General features: G+C 41.3%; 2 protein-coding genes across 7 annotated transcripts in view; one reads left to right on the top strand and one right to left on the bottom strand.

The window, feature by feature from the left end:
• The window catches only part of bmpr1bb (bone morphogenetic protein receptor, type IBb), a 63311-nt gene extending 61749 nt beyond the window's left edge, over positions 1-1562 (top strand). For both annotated transcript variants that reach the window (XM_037752718.1, XM_037752717.1), the window contains one exon: positions 500-1562. In XM_037752718.1, the coding sequence (XP_037608646.1) occupies positions 500-625 (126 nt within the window). In that variant the 3' untranslated portion in view covers positions 626-1562. The remainder of the gene's footprint in view (positions 1-499) is intronic.
• A 69-nt stretch (positions 1563-1631) lies between these two features.
• unc5c (unc-5 netrin receptor C) overlaps positions 1632-22094 on the bottom strand; it is a 229617-nt gene continuing 209154 nt past the window's right edge. For 3 of the 5 annotated variants that reach the window (XM_037752704.1, XM_037752703.1, XM_037752701.1), the window contains 10 exons: positions 21193-21249; positions 18190-18381; positions 15641-16003; positions 12102-12189; positions 11771-11942; positions 7550-7783; positions 6710-6859; positions 6433-6597; positions 4975-5153; positions 1632-3531 (listed from right to left, as the gene is read on the bottom strand). In XM_037752704.1, the coding sequence (XP_037608632.1) occupies positions 3372-3531; positions 4975-5153; positions 6433-6597; positions 6710-6859; positions 7550-7783; positions 11771-11942; positions 12102-12189; positions 15641-16003; positions 18190-18381; positions 21193-21249 (1760 nt within the window). In that variant the 3' untranslated portion in view covers positions 1632-3371. The remainder of the gene's footprint in view (positions 3532-4974; positions 5154-6432; positions 6598-6709; positions 6860-7549; positions 7784-11770; positions 11943-12101; positions 12190-15640; positions 16004-18189; positions 18382-21192; positions 21250-22094) is intronic. The other 2 variants (XM_037752702.1, XM_037752705.1) reach the window with 1 other exon arrangement.

The following is a 22094-nucleotide window of genomic DNA, read 5'->3' on the forward strand; positions in this document are numbered from 1 at the left end:
TGGTGAGGAGAAACTTGCATGATGATTTTCAAAGGGGTCCTTTGACCTCTGACCTCAAGATTTGAGTGAAAATGGGTTCTATGGGTACCTACGAGTCTCCCCTTTACAGACATGCCCACTTTATGATAATCACATGCAGTTTGGGGCAAGTCATAGTCAAGTCAGCACACTGACACGCTGATAGTTGTTGTTGCCTGTTGGGCTGCAGTTTGCCATGTTATGATTTGAGCGTATTTATTTATGCTAAATGCAGTACCTGTGAGGGTTACTGGACAATATTTGTCCACTCCCATGTTGATAAGAGTATTAAATACTTGACAAATCTCGCTTTAAGGTACATTTTGAACAGAAAATGTGCGATTAATCATGATTAATTATTTTAATCGATTGACAGCCCTACTTATAACTGATTATTAATCATCAATAATCCTTTTATCACAACTTTCAAACATTCTAAAAAGCATTGTTATATTCTCATTATGTACATGTGTGCCTTCAGTGTCTACGGCAGATGGGAAAACTGATGTCCGAGTGTTGGGCTCACAACCCGACCTGCCGCCTCACAGCCCTGAGGGTGAAGAAGACCCTGGCGAAGATGTTAGAGACCCAAGACATCAAACTGTGACAGAGAGTTAAGAGAGATGCTCTCATCACCAGAGACTTGTCACTGCCACTGGCACAGCGCCACTTACACTGGCCAATAGAGGAAAGGTGGGGGGGGAAAAAAAGAGACTGTGAAAGATAGGACAAAGGAAACTGACGGCAAGGATGAGCGATGGAGATAACGGTCGACAGGGAGCCAGAAAAGTGAGAGGCAAAAGATTTATTATGTCAGGGGAGATCTGACCTCCCATTGTCTGACTCAGACCAAGTGTTCAGGTTGTGCTTTCTGTGAAAGCTGAGTGGTTGTCGGGTCCAGACTGTCCAGGCGGACAGGGATCCTCGCAGGACAGGAGCAATCAGAGGAAGCTCCTGCTCTGCTCTTCTAAAGCCATATAGCAGTATTCTATGTGCAGTCTTTTGTACTGTCACAGCTGTCTTCATGTTTTTGACTCAGTCACTGTCAACTCCATCCAAAGAAATGTCTAATTCATGCTCAATGATATTATTATTATTATTACAAAGCTGAGCAAGACTAAATTAATGATAAAACATATGTCCAGCAGAAAGAGATAACAGATTTTTCTATATAGTATTCCTATGTAGGTATTATTTGAATACTGACATAACATTTTTTGTCAGTATTCAAATAATACCTCTGTGTAAAACACTTATTGATGAATTGTGGTTGTCCTTCAGAGCTGAGATTGAGGCTTTGCTCTCCCTCATCGTCTCTTCTTTCCACTCAAAATTCATTTGTACATAATTGAGCTGAAATCTATTAATAATTATTGCCTTGCTGGATGTTAAAATGTGTTTTTGATGATTTATCTGTGTACAGAATATGTCCCGTTCACTCTACCACTATGGCATGTGCCTTATTTAATCTGTACATATGTGATTATTGAGTGTACGAGTGGATCTGGATAACATTCCCCAATAAAACGACAATGCGTCTCGAAGGCTCGTCTATTTCTGTCGAACGCTACCGTAAGCTCGCTACGCAAACAAATGAGATCCATCACGCTCCGTTTTCAATGTTGCATATAAATATAATTTATTATTAGTCTTAAAAATTCTTTCTTACACTTTGTACAATAACTTGACAGATGAAATGCAAGCAGTTGCGAGGAACATCATGAGTGCCAGAAACACACAGGCAACATTCTCACTATACACAATAATAATCATGAAGCTGAAGAAATAGGGAATGCAAAAGGCTAGCCCACTGAGAATGTAAAGATTGTTTCAGAAAGATGCAAAGTTTGCATAGACGGCTTTTACGAAAACTGGGACGACTGCCATTTCAAAAAAATAAATAAAATAAAATCAAGAACCAACCGAGAACACTTGGAACAGTCACAAGTGCTGCTGCATCAAAGGAATGTTGCATTTACAACTATCACATTTTCATGCGCACAGTGTCGTCACAACACTGATGGCTTCTGTTGTTAATGTACAAACACTGAAGTCTGTTCTTCCGAAATCACAGATGAAAGTCATTCAGTTGTGAAACACAAGAAATGACACTTTTTGAAATGACGTGTGATATTTCGATGACCGCCCTCTGTGTTACGTTTGACCTCATACACTGTATGTCAATTATTTGGTACAAAGCAGTTGTATTCAGTTGCATTGGTCCTACAAAAATATACTTATTTGATTCCCTTTTCTACGGTATCTACCTCTCCTCTCTGCCTGGTCTCTTTAATGTAGATGATATCATCTTGAACAACATACAAATCATCAGCATCAGTCATGAAGTTTATTTAATTTGGGGAAACTTGTCTTGATCACCCTCTATTTAGGGGCGATAAGACTGGTGTAATTAGCCAAATGACCCGATATTAAACATGCAAAGAATGTAATGATAAATCATAACCAATGCAACTCATCAAAAATATTTTAAAGATCTAAAAAAAACAAAGAATCACATAAAAGAAGCACATACTTGAAAATCAATAATTATACATAATTAAAAGTATTAATAGTAGTTACGACAGCAACACTAAAGCTGTAAAACGGTTACGTCATTGATTCCCTTCTGTACATGTAAAAGGAGTCATTACTGCAGGAGTCCACCAGGAGGTGCTATGATACAGTCAAAACATAATGGAACAGGAGACAAAAATGTGAGGACACTGCAAAATATTCCATAATAGGCAGCATAAAATACAAAAAAAAGATATGTATAAATAGGCATCTTATTAAATACTATGTTATCACAGAACACATACCCATCCATGGAGTTGCTATGGAGACTGGTTTTTGGAGAATGAGAGATGCTTCTTCTGATCCAAGCCTTGCTCCTTTACTCCCTTTGACCTTTGATAGCGTCTCACTACTCAGACTTTTGTCTATGGCAAGGGCATCATCCACACTATACGCGCAGTCCATCCAAATAACCGGACAGCTGTTTCCAAGGAAACTAGAGCCAAAAATATCAAGTCGTTGTACCGGAAAGAGAGAGAGGAAACAGCCAGCGAGAAATGACAGAGTCTTGTTTACCCTCCAAGTTTTTACACCCTTTGTTGCCAATGTTTAACTGGGTCATGGCTGAGTAGACCTAGCGGTTTCTTTCTTCTTACTTCTCTGAGTGTGTGACACCCACACACACAGTACCTGTGAGTGTGTGTGCGCGGGTGTGTGTGCGTGCATTTGTCATTGTGATGCCAAATGACTCGCCTTTTTTTTCCCCGGCGTCCCCGTCTCTTATTTTCTTTTTATGTCTTCTTCCTCCCTGGAATGTCACACTCCCTGGTGGGCAGATGTCAGTGTTCAGTCACCATAGGAACAAGGCTGTCATGGCGTCCCATCTCCTCCAGTACCTGGGCCAGGCGACCGAGGTTGCCATCGGGAAAATGTTGGGCCTCCCACAAGTCCAGGATCACTCCCGTAGGACTGGATTTGGTGGCGAAGTAGTTAAGATACCTGTGTGAATTATTGTGACACAACAGAGAGGGATGGGTAAGGACAAAGGAAGTAAATGGTTAACAGAGATGAATGGGTTTACTACTTGAATTAAAACACAGGACTTGGCTGGTGTGCAAAAAAATGTCAACACTTTATATGAAGGTCATGTCTAGAATGCATTATAAACACATTCATAAAATATTATACATTTTTAAAGGCTTTATAAAACTCTAAATAAATGTATAAATGTTTACATATGACAACATATAACAAGGTTTATGAAGTATTGTAAGTGGTGGACAATGTATTTTATGTTCAGCATTTTGTTGCTTGTCCAGTGCTGTCTCATTTTTGTCCACAGGAGTACCCATACTTTCGTACCGCCACCTCCTGGGGAGTCTAGGTACACACCGTACCCGCCTTACTGCATTTATGTTAACTAGCTTACTATGACATATTTGTGACATACTATACTATGACATTTTTTGACACTTTTATGGCATACTATATTGTGACTTTTTTATGCCATATAAAAACTATGACTTTATGACGTTTTATACCATTTGTTTTTTTTATTTCAGTGAATTAAGCTCTGCTGCGACAAGCACAGCAAAAAAAATCTAATTTATATAAAGTTAAGAGAAAAGTGGCGAGAATATGCAAATAGCTGCTGATGACGCACAAGAGTCTCTTTAAGTAAGTAAATGAATAAATAAAAATAATTTTCAGAGCATCTGTGTTGCAAATAGGTGTCACACAGTTTTTGATATTCAAAACAGACACACATATGACTGGATTTTTATAAAAAAAAATAAAAAATGGAAACTAATGAGCCCTATGTATACACTGGTGTTGTGTATTTATTATCACTGAGTGAATGAGACGTTGGTTCTGTTTTTTCCTTCACGTCCCACTCTGTCAGTGGTCTCGTCAATCTGCAGCTGCTGCTTGTGATAAGGCCGCCCCGCTGAGCTGGGACCTTATAAATGGACACACACTGTATCTCCATCACACACACACACACACAAGACTATCAAAGACACATGGGTGATGTTTTGAAAAGAGAAGCGTCATTCTATCTTTGTCTCTCTCTGTGTCTGTCTCAGTTTAGTCAAACTCAATTAATCTCAATTCAGCAGATGCCTATCAAAAGGAGTCACATTCCCACAGCACAATCAAAATCAAATGAAAACAGACTAGTTATCTACTGTTTTATTCTCTGTGTAATCTTGTTGCCTACTTCTAATGAAAGAAAAAAATGATTTGGCTGTTCAAATTGCTCATCAACAACATTTTGAATAGGGAGATTGTGTATTTCCATCATCTCTTTCATTTTCCCTTAAAAAAAAATGAGCAAAACCTGATAACAGCCCGTTCCAGTGGCCAGACTGTGACCACTAAAAGCCAAAATCTACTGTCTCACTCCTTATCTCTCTCAGATAGCCCTTTTCCTTTACCCACCTGTCAAGGTTAAGTTTGTGGGCCAACATCCTCCAGTCATTTCCCCTGGTCTGTGGTGCATCCAGACTGCCACACAACTTCTGTCGGATGGAAACGGGGATGCGGAAGGCGTTGGGCCCCACCAGTGTGGTGATGTTACTGGCGGGGTCCAGCAGAGATGTGTCAATACTCTGGGAATCCTGCAGAGAAAGAGAGAGGTTAGAGAAGGGACACATTGGCATTTTTCTTCAGCATATACATAATTTAACACCGTCTCACAAGACGAAACATAATGTGGCTCAAAATTGATTTGTATGACAGAAAACTTGGGGTTGTATAAAAAGGGAAAAATTATTAATTTTTACTGTCATCCAGTTATTGATGCAAGAATGTTCAAATATATTGCATCCGGAGGATTAAGTGCTGGAGGTCTGGCTACAGAAACCAGAGCAAGACCCAGAGACAAATGAAGCAAGGTCAGGCAGGGACAAAGCTCTGCACTACATGTACTGTAATTCATCTCATTACGGAGCACAAAGCCTGAGTGCTTCGCCATCCCTCAAGCTCTATCCTCCTGGCCAGATGGCCTTTGTGAAACAAGTGCGGCACAACTAGAGGGTGATTATTCCCCCTCTACTCTGCATTGCCCTATCAGGGCTGCATGAAGGCCGGAGGGTCGAGACTACCGGTCTTCCACCCTGTTAGTCTTTGTGAACATTGCAAAAAAGAGGGAAAAGGACATGGGAGAGAGGGTCAATTCATTAAAGTATCTCTCACAACAGAGAGACAAGGAGAGCAGTATGGTGGAGGGAATGCATTATCTCCTTTATTAAAACTAATTTCATTCATTTCAAATTTACTTCTTCTGTTTTGTGATGCATTGCTCGTATCTAAACGAGGAAAATCATTCTTTTAAGCGGTTATAAATTCAATGCAAGAGTTTCGGCTACATTTTATTTATTTCTATTTAATCTTTATATAAATGGGCAGTCTCATTGAGATTAAGATCTCTTTTCCGAGGGAGACCTGAGAACAAGAAACATTGAGCAAAATAGAAACAGTACAACTATATAATAAACAATTAAAAAACAGTTTTACAGGAAGCATAAAAAACATCAGATAATGAAGTAAATCTTTATTACCTTATTAAACCCTTAAGTTCTTCCCACATTAGTGCATGCATGAGGGATATTTAATGTTAATTAGTTACCGAAGGTGTAATGCAGTTACTAGATTTTTAATGAGAAGAGATGTGAGGTAGGTGGAGACTTCAATAGTAGAGCTATACAAATTAATAACATGAGATGGCTATTTCTTCCCGACTCATTCGTGATAAAGCGTAATGTACTGATACAGAGGATTTAACAGCTGAAGTGTTGGTGGGGCAGCGTGACAGTACAGAATACCTCCACAGTCAAGGACAGAAAAATGGACTGCACAATAGTTCTACGGTTGGAAGAGGATTTTAGGCAACCCTACCTCTGACAGTGTGGTGTCCAGCTGAAAAATCTGTCCTTCTCCCTCCACCTGGCGCACGCATATCTTACAGGCCAGGTCCACAGTGCTGGAACAGAACCGCTCCAGGGTAAAGCAACAGTGGAGGTTCCTCTGTGAGCCGCTCCACACCTGCTGAAAGGAAAGCTCCTGCAGAGAGGTGAAGAGGGTAGAGGGGTTTACTCAGCTGTCAAGAGAAGCACGTGGAAATGATTGTCCTCTTTCTCAAAGGGTGTGTGTGTGTGTGTGTGGCCAAGTTTACCTGGTACTTGGCTAGTAGTTTGCTCTTCCACAACGTGTGGGGGACATCGTGGATGGAAAGTCTCAGGTTGTGGGTGCTGTCTTTAAAGTTGAGAGTCTTTGGTTCGTCCAACAACTTCCCACCCATTTGCTTCTCCATCTGTAGGACTTCCTGAATACACAAACAAACACTTGTTTAGCGCAGTATTATGAAACCGTAAAACAAATTTCTCTATATTGTGTTTGCTGTAAACTGTTGTTTGCTACAGCAGTTTCTTGCAAATGCTCTAATCTATATATGATGTGTTTTTATAGTATATATTCATCACTTTCCCTCGGGGGCTTTATGAACCCGAATCTGGACCTGCCATCTGAAAACAACTTCAATGTCCTTGCAGCAGGATCACTATCACTTCTCATTACCCATTCCCAAAACTTAATAACCGTGTTTAATATCCCTGCTCGGTATAATAATCCGTCCTTATCTTTCCTCCATGTAGGTAGATGGAGGTATTAAACAGAGGGAGACAATAGGAGAGTAGAGGGATAAAGGTGGCTTATTTTGTGTTGGCGCAGCAGCTACATCTTCCTAGGAGCAACAACGCTTTTCAAAATGCATGCGTTCGTCGTCTCCCCTTATTGTGACACACCAACACAAAGATTTCTCATTCCGCCTCCCACAGCTCATCTGCCGGCTATGCCTACACACGCGCATTAACAATTCAGTCGAAATGACACACTCGCAAACATCATTAAATGCTCACAAACACATTTAATCTTTGCTACATAACCTTTCGCGAACACAGAGAGACAAAAGAACGGATACACGCACACACACATGCAACCCTGCTGTATATTTTACCTTGAGGGCGTCCTGGTTGTCGTCCAGGCAGTAGACTCTGATGTGATACTCCATGGCGGGGCAGGTGACAGGGCCAAAGATGGCTAGTTTGAGGCGCTTGGTGGTTGCGGCGCTGAGAGATTGGCCCACTAAGCAGGAGGTGCCCAGTGTCTCTGTCAGGATGTGGCAGGACTCGTCATCCATTTGGATATAGCACGGCGTGGTGAAATTTTCTTCTCCAACCACCACCACATCCTGCATGTGGACAGGAAGAAAGATAAAGTGACACAAGTGTGGGAGATAATAAGCTAAAAAAAAAGAATACAGAAATAGTCCAGGGTTTCAGACTTTTGTTACATGTGGTAGCATTTGAAGAAAAATATAAAGAGGGAAAAGATGAAAATAAAAGTAGACATAATTAATAGCATTTCTAACGCTGTCACTTTGGCTCCGTCCCCCTCAAGTCCCCCTGTGTTTTCATTTGTTGGCAAGTAAATATAGCCATTAATAGCAGAGAAAAAAAGTCCACAGTTGCTTTCTTGGCTCCAAGACACATCATCAAACTCATTCCTTTTTCATTCCTAGAAATGAGACTATTCAAGCTGAAGCACTATGAAATAAATGCTCTATGTATTCACAATTCAATGGTGAATAATCAGGCACAGCAAGTGGAGCTCAATTTGTAGTTTTACTTATTCAGAGAAGTCATTTGAACAATCTCCTACATTTTTTTTGCAAATAACACCCAATATGCAAAAAGCCATTACATCAAAAGCATAAAAACAGTCACAGTTTGTTCCCTAATTTACATGTTTGGAAACTGAGCAGAACGGAAGTTTATTCAGTTTTTGTTTTTTGGTGGCAGAATTTGATCTAATGCACTAGCAAAAACAGTGGACTTAAAATTCATTTGTCGTATTTGCCTGTGGCACGGCATTCAAGAAAAATGTGTATAAAATCATTGACTTCCATAACATTCTCAGTTGAAACTTTCTCTTTTATGACATACATTTCATTTCTATTTAATTGAAACTGAACTGAATTTAGATTTAAGTTTAAGGGAGAAAGTACAATTATGGGTCATGCCTTTTCACATAAGCCGTGTCCTTAAAATATTACCCCTTAGCGAGTGTGTATTATTTATGTCCGACCTTGCCATTGTGTACGTGAGGTAATAGAAGATTGAGTTTCGGGACCGTTTGGAGTTGACCCCTGTAATGGCGCTAATACCGGGACATATTTCTCTTTCATTAAGACCGTCTGGTCTGAGGAAGCTTTCGCCCTCTCTCGATCTCTCTTGATCTTGCTTTCTCTCTCTCTCTGTCTTTCTCTCTCTCTAATCCAAACACTCCTGTGAGCAGCACACTGGCATTAATTCAGCCTATTATGAGAGACAGAAGAGGAATTACAGTATTTTATTGTGAGCTAGGCCGTTTAACAGCAGTATTATGGCTGATCATTAGACTCTTTAACTGCTCCTGGGGGATGGCACTGGGGCTCCTTATTTGGGGATAATTAGAACACACAGCGGAAAAGTAGGCTCTTGCTTCCTACATGTGTGTGCAGGCGCAAATGTGTAAACACACATATTCACACAGCATAATTTATTCACAATTTTTGACTGCATTCATCAGCAGAGATTTTTTTTTTTTTTCTTAGAGGCGTGGGAGGATAAATCTTTGTAGGAGAGTTACTGAAGCAGAAAGCCCCACATGTTCCTCATTATATGACCTGCTGTCTTCATCATCATCACAACACCATGTTCCCTCAGTGACACTGTGTGTACATCTGTGTGTGTGTGTGTGCTTGGACGGGGGAGGGGTGCGGCATCCCGGATGCCAACGGATGAGATTATTCTCACTAGGTGGTGATGACTATATATATTTATAAATATCCGGGAATTACTTCTTCAGGAGGAGCTCATCTCTCCTGTTTCTACTGCAGTGATGAATACTTACTTTGACAGAGCATGTCATATAAAGCAATATTTCACACATGCAGCATTGGAGGCTGGCCTCAGTGGGAAGACAAGCTCATATAAAAAGGAAGCTGCCGTCGCCTTGGAGATTACCATCTGCATTTCTGACAGGTCAGAGATGTAATCAATAGCAAGTGTGTAATCACCACAGGGGACGGGGGGGGAGCACGTCCCCTCCAATATAAGAAATATGGATATTTTGTCCTCCCCAATATTTGGAATGACCAGACACCAGACATCAGATCCTCCACAAAGCTGGAAGTAAGCTATTTGTTCCCCTCTACATCCAGAGTTAAAACGGATTGCAAAACGCACCGGATGTGTAGCATTCACTGAACTCCTCCTGCTTCATGTTGGTGTACATGTCAACCAGCAATAGTAAACAGCTGTGTGTGTGTGGCTCAGGAGCATCTTCCACAAGCCATGCACTGATCTCTGATACACAAGCTGATCACTTGCATGTCTACACAAGTAAATGGAGGATCACTGAAGCACATGTCAGATATAAACCAGTGTTACCTTGATATTTTGATATTTTCAGTGTAACAGGCTGGAGGATGATCCAAGTTTAACTCTAGTTGATTTGTCTGTAACCAACCTGAGTTGCTGTGAACCAACCAAGTTATCATTGTGTCGTTGGTCAAACTGTTTTAATGAACATCCAACATGTAGCTGCTGGTTAAAGAGAAATAGATAGCGTTTGATTGTTTTTAACAAAACAAGCTCTTATACAGACTTTGTTCCAGGTGTGTGTGCGCACATAGACTGACCGGTGAAACAACTGGTTACTTCCAGATGGCATCAGACTGCCTGTATACACACACACACTTTTCCCTCCCCCCCAGTGTCGCCCTTGATCAATAGTTATTTCCTCCTTAAAAATACTCAGCTTACACTGAGCTTTATTGGCTGCCCCCGAGTAATTCATCACTGTCACAAAGGCATGTGGGGCCGGTCTGGCAGTTTTTCTCTGCTCCATAAGTCATATCATCACATCAGCAGTGGAGATTGTGCAAAGACTTCCTGAAAGTGATGTTATTCAAGCCACTACTCAATAACGAACTGACAGAGGGCCATATATTAGATATAGGCTGGTGCTAAGTAGTTGGATTTTCAATATGACTGGCCTGTACAGTATGCCTGCATAGACTTCTACTAGCGCTTCAACATTTTCCTAAATACCCTTTCCCCTTTGAATTTATATCTGATTCATTTAGACCGTAAACCTATATAGACTAGAATCTGAATTCTTAAGAGAATAATTTTGTGTTCTTCCCACTGCTTTTTATTCTGTTAGGCCCTGCTGTTACACAAATGAGTAGCCTTTGGTTCGTTTTTATACTTTGAGGACCTTCCACTTTAAAAAGGTCTCAGCACACTACTGCCTGCGAGAGTTCATTAAAAACCACATGGAAGGAGAGCTTACCCAGAAATGCTCTCTTGGCAGGTAAGAAAGAGAGGCTAATAACTGCCTACAACAATGGCCCGTCGTATTATTATTATCTGAGGAGAACTACAGGCACGATTTTTGGGGAGAGAGATGAAAACTGGACCAAGTTTAAAGCACTTTTTGTGACGAGGGTGGAAGCATAGTTTCTCTACAAATTATCTGTTTGTGGTAATTGTACCGTTTCTGTGTGTGTGTGTGACAGAGAGAAAGTGAGGAAGAGAAGGAGAGAGGGGATAGGCAGAACACATTCACACTGCTGCCCCTCAGCAGCCCAACTTATCATCATCAGCACTGTTAATGATGGAGCCTGCAGGCACAGGGCTTCCAAAAACACAAACACAGCACACACGTACACAACGGCACATCCAAACAAAAATAGTAATTCATAAAAGGTACAAGAAAACTGTCTTGGGAGAAAAAAAAACAGTCCCAGCCTGTTCCCTGCCATCAGAGGTTTACTATTTCAGCAACTGATTGGAACAGGGGTTCGCTCTGAGTGCTGAGCTGCACAAACAAAGCAGGGGAAGTGGATCTCCTTCACCTCCTCCATGCTATCTACCGTCTCATGCTATTTCATCATTTTGTTTCTTTCCAGATAACTTTCCCTTTGCTCTTTGCCGAGAAGAAATTTTCAACCAACTGAAATGCAGCATGGATTATTTAATGGTTGAATCGCATCTGGGAATCGTATTTTAGGTGGCAAACCTATCATTTGAATACTTCATACTTCAAGACTGCCAGAAGCACACATTCAAACTTGGACCGTGGCGATACACATAACAGTCTACTGCACAGTTTCCATGCAACACCTCACCTCCCAGTGGTTCTGCGGCGACTGGCTCTTGAGCTGGATCAGCCAATCCTGTTGGCCGTCGAACACGGCACAGTGGTGCATGGTGATGATGAGGGGCCGAGTCAACAAGGCCCCGGGGGGCCCACAGCTCACCACGGGGCTCAGCACAGTTTGGCCATCATCCACCGAGGGCCTGGAGGTGCACAGAGAATAACGCACGTGCAAACACACACACACACAAATGCTGTTTAGTGGCGATGTGACAGCAGTCTCGGTGTATGTGTGACATGGCGGAGCTGACAGGGGTAAACACAGCTCTGGGGCATCGATGTGGCTGGAGGCAACTGCGTACCTCATGTTGTCCTTCCTCTGAACCGTCACATACATCTCATAGACTCTGCCCTGAGGAATGGCTCCTGCTGGAATGAGCAGACTGACTCCTGGGGAGCACAAACACAGACAGACACACAAACAAAAGAACATATATATATAACCTGTGAGTTGTCAGGTAGACCTGAGGAGTCTTTACAACGATTTGTGCTGCCAATGCCAATGTCATGATTGTGTTTAAAAGGTTTCTTCTGGGCGAGACAACCAGGCTGATGCAATTTTGAGAATTTGGGCTATTTTGCTTCCATTCAGACTAGTGGAAATAAAAACATCCAAAACACACATTCAGGTGTTTATTTTACTACTTTGTATATTTGCGTCTGTAGATTTCTCCTAAATTCAACACAAGTTAGCATTATGTAATATGTCATTTGCATATTTAAACATAAAATTTCAGAAAACGTGTAATGTCTTTATGTAAATAATCAACTGGGGGAGTTTCATGGTGCTATCTATTAGTTAACATTTTACCTTATTCACCTGTTGGGTTTTCAAAATGTATGGAGCTTTACAATCTATATCTTTAAAAGGCCTTTTTCTCAAAATTAGTTTTTTCTCACTCTGAGCCAGAAATCTCCACTTCAGTAGCACCAAACTTTCCAGTTTCATTCCTATCTATATTCTGAAGGCTTTTACAGAGGATTTTGTTCATATGTCATTCATAGCCTGATTTATATCATATGTTATTCCTAAAAACATGCCAAAAATTGATTTTTTTTCTAATGGCTGTTGACAGTATTTTCTGATTTATGGAGTGATAAAAAGAAATATCCAAAATTCCCTCTGTAAAAAACCTTTGAGTCTAATGTGTCAACAAAATGAAACAATATGTTCCAACCAATGTTCAGATTTCTGTTATGAATGTATGCAAATTAGCACATATTTAATAAGATAATGCCTCATTTGCATATTTAAACATAAAATTTCAGAAAACTTGTAATACAAAAAAAAATTGCTTAATGTAAGTAATCAACTGGGGTTTCATGGAGATATCCATTAGTTATAAATGTTAGCTTATTCACACGGGGGGTCTCCCCTTAAGTCAGTGAGAGCACAGAAGCACCTGTGCTTCCACCTATATTTACGTGGTGAACTGAAGGTCCTTAATGAGCTACCTTTTACATACAAAATGTACAAAGGAATATGAACCATTTGACTTATAATGGATATATCTTAAAGTATTACTGCAGCAGTAAAGAGCAGTTAAAGCCCCAGTGAGAAGTGATAATTATTTTAAGAACAAGTACAGTAATAATCGCAATTCCCCTCGGCCCCGCATATAAAAACTATGACGGTTTATTGCCTTCTCCTGTGGCACCAGGAAATGGTGTGACATTTCATTTCTAAAATCAATGATCTCTCTGCTCTTCATAGCATTCTCATATTGCTGCAGCCAGCATGATTTACATTTTTCCATCTCAGATTGATTTGATATGATGTCCTGTCCGATGTGTTTTTTAGGAGTCTACCCCCCACATTCCCTCATGCACACACACACACACAGAAACACACACTCTCTCTCGCTCTCCCTCTCTCTGGAGGGGTTTCTCAGATAGCTCATTGATTTCCCATGTCCTTGTACTGAACTTTTCAAAAGGTGACAGACAGCTTCTCTTGCTAGCTAGCAAGGCAATCGCAACTCTGCCACGGGGACGTCTCGCACACTGCCACTCTCTCTCACAGCAAAGCTTCAAAGAGATGGGGAAATGCATTTTAAGATGCAAAATACCATAACAGCCACACTGACGGTGCCACAAAATCTGTCATTACCCAGACACACGAACAGATCAGATATCAAATGTGCTCTTTTCCTCTCCCTCTGCCTATGTAACATGATGAGGTGGCTGAGCACAAGTAGCAGCTCGGAACATTTTTACAGGAATCAAAAACGAAAAAAGGAAAACTTAAGAAACTTGAGAAGTCGCTGTATCCTTTAATGTCTCGGCTAGTTTGTCTATGCCTGTCAACATGCATCTGTGGCACTTTACAAAACGGCCCACATGTGTTTGAAGTGAGGACAGCATGGCTAATGTAAGCTGCCTGAAACAGTATACCTCTACGCCAGGACTTCCAGTGCACACACCTTAGGTATCCATCAACCCTTGTCATACTGTGTGCAGTCAACACAACTTGATAGGTTGCATATGGTTTAGCCTATTATTTCAAGGTCACATCTGTGTGATGTGACCTTGAGTTATCCTGGTAAAGCTGGTAAAGAGGCAGCTCAGATCTCAAACATCTGGAACACAATTTATACTGTATTTCAGTCCGGTTTAGTGACCATTTTCAAACATTTACAACTAAATTGAAACAAACATACCAATACTCATTATTATTAGCTTTGGTTTCACAGTGTGTATTAATTAATGTGATTATTTGCTTTCTTGCAGAGAGTTGATGAGAAGATCAATACCACTCTCATCTGTCCGCTATAAAGCTACAGCTTAGCAAAAAGACTGAAAACAGGGCAAAACGACAAGCCGGACTCTGTCCGATGATAACAAAATCTGCCTACCAGATCTCTGAAGCTCATTAATTAACACTAATAGCTTGTTTGTTTAATCCGTATGAAAACCATAGTGTAAAAATGACAAGTTGGGGTTTTTGGGGGATTAGTCGGCTAAGATTTCTTTAGTCAATTTGTCCTTTTTTTATGCTTTTTCATGCTGAATGACTTATTTCCAAGAAACTTATGAGCACATCCCTGGTGAACAAGATTGAAAGTGGTGCTTTTGTGTGATTCTTTGCGGAGGAACTCAATTTTATAGATCTGTCGATTAAACCTACTAATTCGTTAACTAAAACAAAATCGTACTGAGTGTTAGTCGACTTTTCTTCGGTCGAGGAAAGCCCTACTAAGAACATCATCACCTATGAATGAAAACAGAAGGGCCCCACAGAGGGAAGACTTGATGGATGATCTCTTCTCCATGTCAGGCTATACAGTGGAGAGGAGTTAATCCTTCCAATATGAAAATATGCGCACACCCACACATATTCACATGCTCTCTCATGCACATACAGTACACACAAATGGAATTACTTTTACTAAACGCTGATGAGAGGAAGAGCTCATAAAGCACCTGAGAAGGAGAGCCACTGGGTAGATGAAAAGATGCTGCTCCAATCAAAACAGACAAAAGACAGCTAGGGAGTTTTAAGATTAACTATGATTTTGCTGAAACTTGCAGATCCGTCTTTCATGAATGAGAGCTCATTTATTACCTCCGCCAAGGCCGAAGGCCTAGGAAGGAGGTTATGTTTTCACCGGTGTTAGTTTGTTTTATAATTTGTTTGTCTGTTTACAGGATTACTCCAAAAGTATGCGATGGATTTGAATGAAATCTTTTGGAGGGGTGGGGAGGGTTATACTATGTTTATCTCTGCTTAATTTGTAAATATGCAACAGATTGTGCCTGGTTAAACATATGAATATGCACTGAATCACAGATCAAAACATACTAATGTGAAAACACTTCTTCTCACGGTCTGATACAGTACCTGAGTTGGGCACGATGAGGTGTCCCCCCTGAGAGCTGAAGGAGCCCAGTGCGGTGCAGGATGGATCCCTGGTGCGGAGCAACGTCTGGGTCTGTGTGCGACGGCCCATCGTACCGTCGCTGTTGTCCAAGAGGCAGTGCGGTAGCTTAGGTGACAGTTTAGAGGAAAATTCCCCTCCCAGGTCGTCCTGTGGAGTCACTAAGCCTGAGGAGTTGTACACCTTAATCTTCAGGTTAGGAAGAGGGTCCAGTAGAGGGGAATTGGTCATGGGGATTTTGTCAGCCACATCATGGAGGGCGTAGACGGGGCCGCGGTACATGGCGGCCGCTGAGGTCAGGTCAGGGGGCGCTGTTAGGAGATCAGCTGGAAAAGAAAAGAATCCAAGTCAAGCAGAGGAAATGGCTCAAGAGAAGGTTTGTGGTCAACTGTGAGAACTGGTGAGAAACCAGAAACCAAAATAGCCACGAGGAACTGAAGTGTCGGTAGCAATCAGCGAGACTGCTGCCTGGCTTTACTCGTTTGTTTTTCACTCATTAGGGATGTCCACTTCACCACCAAGACACATTGCTCACACAGAGAAGTTATAGGCGCAGCTGTGATTCATGAGTAACAGATGGCTTCACTAACGCTCAGTTTACCCAGTAGGTACAAGGATGAATGTTCAATAGCTGGGCTGAGTGGGTGGAGCGATGGCAGTGGGAGCTCTCTGTCCTCCAGCTTCTCCACTACCCACGACCCCTCTACATTTTCCAACAACACCAAGTTTCTATATACTGCAGATGTCAATGGAAGTCATAAAAAGTGTTCAAATAAGACAAGAGATGGCCAGAATAATGATTTAGGCCTATTATTGTTACCATTTTTGATGTTTGTGTATTATTAATGCTTTATAAAACATCAATTACTATAGGTATAATAGTGTAGGTATGGTTATTAGTTGCATTATAGCAGTATTTTATTTATCTCAAGCCTGCACAAGTCCAAAGACAACTTAAGCTAAATCGTTTTTTTTTTTTAGTAAGCCAATCTGTTGTGCTGCACACTAGTTACGAAATGGCTCAAAATAAATAAACTGATATTATTTTGCTGACATTTACAGTCAGTACAGACTGGTTTTGATTTGTTTATCACTATCAGATCCTGTTTTCAGTCACCTGGTGCAGACATCTACTGATTTGGAAAGCCAAAGGCGAACGTTAATATAATTATTAAATACATTTGTAAACAGACATTTCTTTTATAAATATTCTTAAACTTAATTAATAAAAAGGAAAATCTGATGTATTTAAAGTGGGGGGGACAAATATTACACAGAGGTGTAACAATAATCAATATCCATCTTAGACCAATCAAATAACATTCTTAACGTTAATTGCTGTGGTTCAACTAAACCAGTCGAATGATATCCTTTAACATTATGGCTTACTTTACTTTTGGTGTGCCTGTTGCTTACAAATGTTTCTTATCAGTTCAGTGCTGGATTAGCAGATGTCTTTGATGTGAGTCTCGCAGTGACAGACAGCAACACAACAGAAAGAGCACATTTAGCAAAGATTTTGTTTTTAAGTACTAAAATCTTAATTTCCTGTCTTCTATTTTCTCTCTTTTTCCAGCTTTTCTTTTTCATGTTCCTAAAACCTCAGACTAACACAATTAACCAACACAATCTAATGCTACTGTGATGTCCAGATCAAGTGAAATAAACTTAAAAAAAAAAGAGAAAATCTTCTGATCTGTCGGTTACCCTGCTGTCTCTTTGTCCAGCTCACTGCCACCTGTCGTCACCTCTGCAGTCTTGCTTTTAAGTTGTGCGTCACCGGCCCAAATCTAATTAGAGTTTAATATGCGACATGCAGACTGGCCTTATTATGCCTTAATGAAGGGGCATAGTTTGGCCTCCCGTCACAATGACAAGCAGTTTAATAGTTTCATCACCTCGCCCTGCACAAACACGCTGTCTGGATTTCTCCCACAAGCTTCCCTGCTCATCTACAGTCAAAAGGGCACATTTACATTCATATCCCCACTAACATACACGTGCGTCCAAAGCAGCTGAATCAAACCAATCTCACCAGGTTAATGCTATGGGTTGCTAACGCAAGTGATTCCCAATGCCTGACATCACAGGTATGCCATCTAGCACAGGGGTATTGAAACTCCATACTTGGTTCTGACTGAAATGTGTCTGTAACACGGAGTATCGACAAGTACCAAAAGCTCGGATCGAATACCTGGGCAGATTTGTTTTCTTCTTTACTTTAAGCCTCAATCAGATATTTATGGATTAAAATCCTAACTTTGCTAACATTTTTGGTATCTGTATTAATACAGATACCAAAAATGTTGAAAATGTCCAATGTTGAAACTCAACTAAATTCAAACTCAAATGATACGCAGCCCTAGTGCCATTTGATGTTCACTAGCTCACTCACATGTGATTTAAAACACAGGAAATCATTTACGCATATGAAAACAATACATAAAACATGTGCACACAGACTGCAGGCAAACACACATAAATAGAAATAAATATCTATCTGGTACCACACCTTTGCGGGCCGTCTTGATGCTGACTGGCTGGAAGCCTCCGTTGAGGGCGGAGGAATCGATGATGTCAGAGTCGAAGTCGCGGTGGTTTTTCCTGTAGATGAAGAGTGCCACCACGACCGAGATAACCAGGCACATGATCACCGCTATGACAATACCCACATAAAGAGCTACGTCATCTGTACTGGGCGCCACTGGAGGAGGAAGAGGATGAGGAGGAGGAGGAGGGGGTGGGGAAAAGAGACAAAAGACAGAAAGAAAAATAGTCTTTAAAGATCTCATAAGTTCACATCAACAGCTTTCTTTCTCAGCATGCAGGAGTTGTGATGAAGCCATTATCAGCGGACTAATATCCTGGTTTACGATTGAGCCGGATATTAATAACCATCTACTGGGAAATAAATGCATACAGTATATATCCTGTCTTTTTTTGTGTGTGTCTTGTGGTTAATGTTGGCCCGCTGTGGCAAATAATCTGGCTATTGAATAAATTATTTAGGACAGTCTTAATTGTCAAAAGTGAAAAGGGATAATGATGCATGTCCTGTAGAGAGTGACGTGCAACTTTTCTCCGTTCAGCTTTGTCATCCAACATTCAATTCATTTTCCACACTAAAGGACACACAAATCTGATAAACATGTGCAAGAATCATGACTCGTGGGTCCATTTTAACAATGACCAGTGATTTTACAAAGTCACAGATTAATATTTCCTATAAGAAGCCATACTGTGTTGTGTGTGAGAGGGGGCTATATACCATGCATCATACAGATAATTCGAAACAAGAAAATAAATATAATGATCATGAACGCTGTGCACGACGACGTGATTAATAAGGACGGCAGCTCCGGTGCAACCCAATGACACACTGTCCTAACAAGCAGACTCAGAAGCGAGATCAAAAGTTCTGAAGATTGAGATATAGATGTTTTCATCTTCAAATTACCGTGCTCTGTGTTGGAGTTCACAGTCTGTCTCCGTCTTTGTTCTTACACACTGCAGATAAGATCTAGACATAGCTTGCATTTCTCAAATTGTCTTTCATCTCGGTCTCCCCTCCCAGAGTCTTTCTGTCCACTTTCCAGCTGGAGAAACCTCTGTGATTAGCGGGCTTGGCATGGATATAGTGGCTGTTGGAAGCGCAGACTCAGACAGGCACTCATTACCGATCAGACCTTTTAATGGATGCCTACTGACAGTCTGAACTCTCTGTAGTGTCGGGTAAAGAATGTCCTTCACTGTCACCAAGTTGACAAATGGTGGAGAAACTCTTCTTCAGAGGTATCGAAAAGCCAGAAGGCATGTGTGAGCCTGTATGTGTGCATTGTTCAACGTATGAATGCACACTGTAAATGTCAGGGGGCTCTAAAAAAAAGTCAAAGACCAAAGCGTGTAAACGCAAGTTATTTTGATGAGAGAAATTTCTGTTTTTCTTTAGATCATTTGAGTATGCAAATGCCAGAATGTGCACCAGTAGATGGCAGCATCAGCCATAGATCCATACAAGGCACTTCCAGGGCAAGCATGATGCCGAGCATTTGTGTAAATTAGCCTCATGTGTCTCAGGGATACAGATGGCACTCAATCTGTGTCTCTAGTGTTCTCTTGCACAAAGGAGGAGACGAGGGAGAAAAGCAAGACGAGGGAGTGTTTTTGTGACACTGGAAAGATGTAAGTTGGTTTTTTTTTTAGCACAGACTTTGGCTACAAGAGTTAAAGTGCGTAGCTTCTTTTGCTCTAGTTAAGTCTTGATGTTGTTGGATAAATAGGTTTGTAAATCTAATTAAACAAGCAAGCCACTCAACATTACAGCCAGTTTGAAATCCATTATATTTAACGTGCTTAGAGAGAATCTCTATCAAAAAAGGAAATTGGGTATGACCTTCACCGGGGCATTCCTTTTCGCTCACAGCCTTAACAGCGATTAAGAAAAAGAGTAGTTTCTTTAGGTGAAGATGTACTGAATAGCCACAATTAAAGAGGCGGGGGGAAGACTTCATTTCCCTCCGGTCCCCAGGAAAGATATGTGTGGGCTCGCCCTCTCTAGTCAGCCTTAACTGAGACGTCACATTAAAGAGGAGTGTCAAGATATATCCTCATATATGTTAGGCCTCTAATCCTTCTCCAAGCACAGACATGAACAGAAAACAGAGCAGGGACCCTTATGATGAAAGTCGGAAAATGTAATTTCACTGTGCTTTCGCTGCCAAGCTTCCCCGCAGTTATTTAACATACATTCCCACAGTCGAACAATCTCCCATCCACGCTTTGATGATAAAGGCAGCAACCTGCTCAGTGTACGCATTAAAATGTATCACTTAGATTAATACATCCCTTTGAACATGAGCCATTGTCGGAAAGGGAAAAGTACAAGAAATGGAAATGAAAGGGATTATTGAGCACTTCATTCTCTGTGAGGACGCAGAGATTTACAGGGGGAGGGTGAGATACAGAGAGAGAGAGAGAGAGAAAAAAAAAATATTAGAGATATACACTGAGAAAGAGAGCGGGTTAAATTATTTGCCAGAATCGGTGCCTGAGCTCACGGCGAGGCAAAGTGCCGGGCTGAAGTTCGTGAGGAGCAACAGGGTAAAGGGCATTGTAAGCTCTGAGTTAAACAATAGCAACATGGCAAATGAACAGGCAGCTGGCTAGCAGAGACACATTATGAGAAAGGACAGAGCGGAAATCAAAAAAGGAAATGCCCTGAGGTGGTTATCTGCAAGTCAAAAAAAAAAACAGAATAGCAGAAATAAACGTAGACGGGCATGAAAGAACAATGGAAAACATTTGTTGTATTTTTTCGTTTCATGTTTTTAGTGCAAAAACACCACTTGTAAAATGCTCTTTGCAGAAATGTAATGTTTTCTAATGATTTATCTGGAACTATGAGTGACTGCAAACTATTTGTGCACAACCTCTCAATGAAGATTAGGGACAGACAGACATAACAATGAATGTAGAAAGAAAAATAAAATGATAAAAAAACAAAACAATAACTCACATGAATTTCCAAAATCACTCTGGTCTTTTGCCTCAGAGGACTTCTGATATAAGGAACCTTGAAGAGAGGAAGGGATTGTGGGTGGAGGAGAGAGAGTAGAGGAGGTAAGGAGTGGGGAGAGAGGGAGGGAGGATGACGGGAGAGGGATGATGAAAATCAAATTTAAGCCAACAGAAAAACAAACTCAACAAATGAGACAGCAACAAACTCATGAGTAGGAGTGATGACACGGGGAAACGATCTTTCTTGATTTGGCCCCTCCTCTCCAGATCTGTGTATAGAGTATAGAGATGGATGAGAGGAGCCAGGGGGGGGGAGCATGGAGGTTCTGTGAGGGAGTAGCGTGATCCATCAACTGGGCTTAGTGCCTTATCAGCAGCAGGACGGAGGCTAGCAGGTGAGGGGAATAGAGGGGCTTGATGAAGAGCGGGCTCTCCAGCAACAGAGTGAATAGAACCAACAGCCTTGCATCGGTCACTGGAAGGTGGATGAAGAAGTTAGTGTAAAAGGAACGGTTATGTTAGGAGAGCAGGGAATGGAAAAAGGTTGAAGAAGAAAGAAAAATCCTCAACATACAGTAGATGGTTTTTGGACCACGACTGGGCTCGCTGTTTGCTGACGTGAAGAGGAAAGCAGCAAAGAGCGGCGGCCAGGGATAGTGCACTAGTGCACATAATATTCAGTCTCCCTGGGACATCCATAAACAACTATACAAACAATGAAGTCCTTATTGGAGAGGGAGAGAGCCACTGGCAGACAAGTGGACCGACAGGAAAATCAATGGCGTGATAGATGGGGCTGGTGTGTTCATGTAATCAGGCAACGGGTAGGCCGGGCTGGAGCAGGGGGGGTTACTGTCAGGGTCAGTCTAACTGATGGCCCATTTGAACCCATCCTGTAGA

Source organism: Sebastes umbrosus, chromosome 19 (genome assembly GCF_015220745.1).
Source record: "Sebastes umbrosus isolate fSebUmb1 chromosome 19, fSebUmb1.pri, whole genome shotgun sequence".
In the NCBI taxonomy this organism is placed as follows: Eukaryota; Metazoa; Chordata; class Actinopteri; order Perciformes; family Sebastidae; genus Sebastes; species Sebastes umbrosus.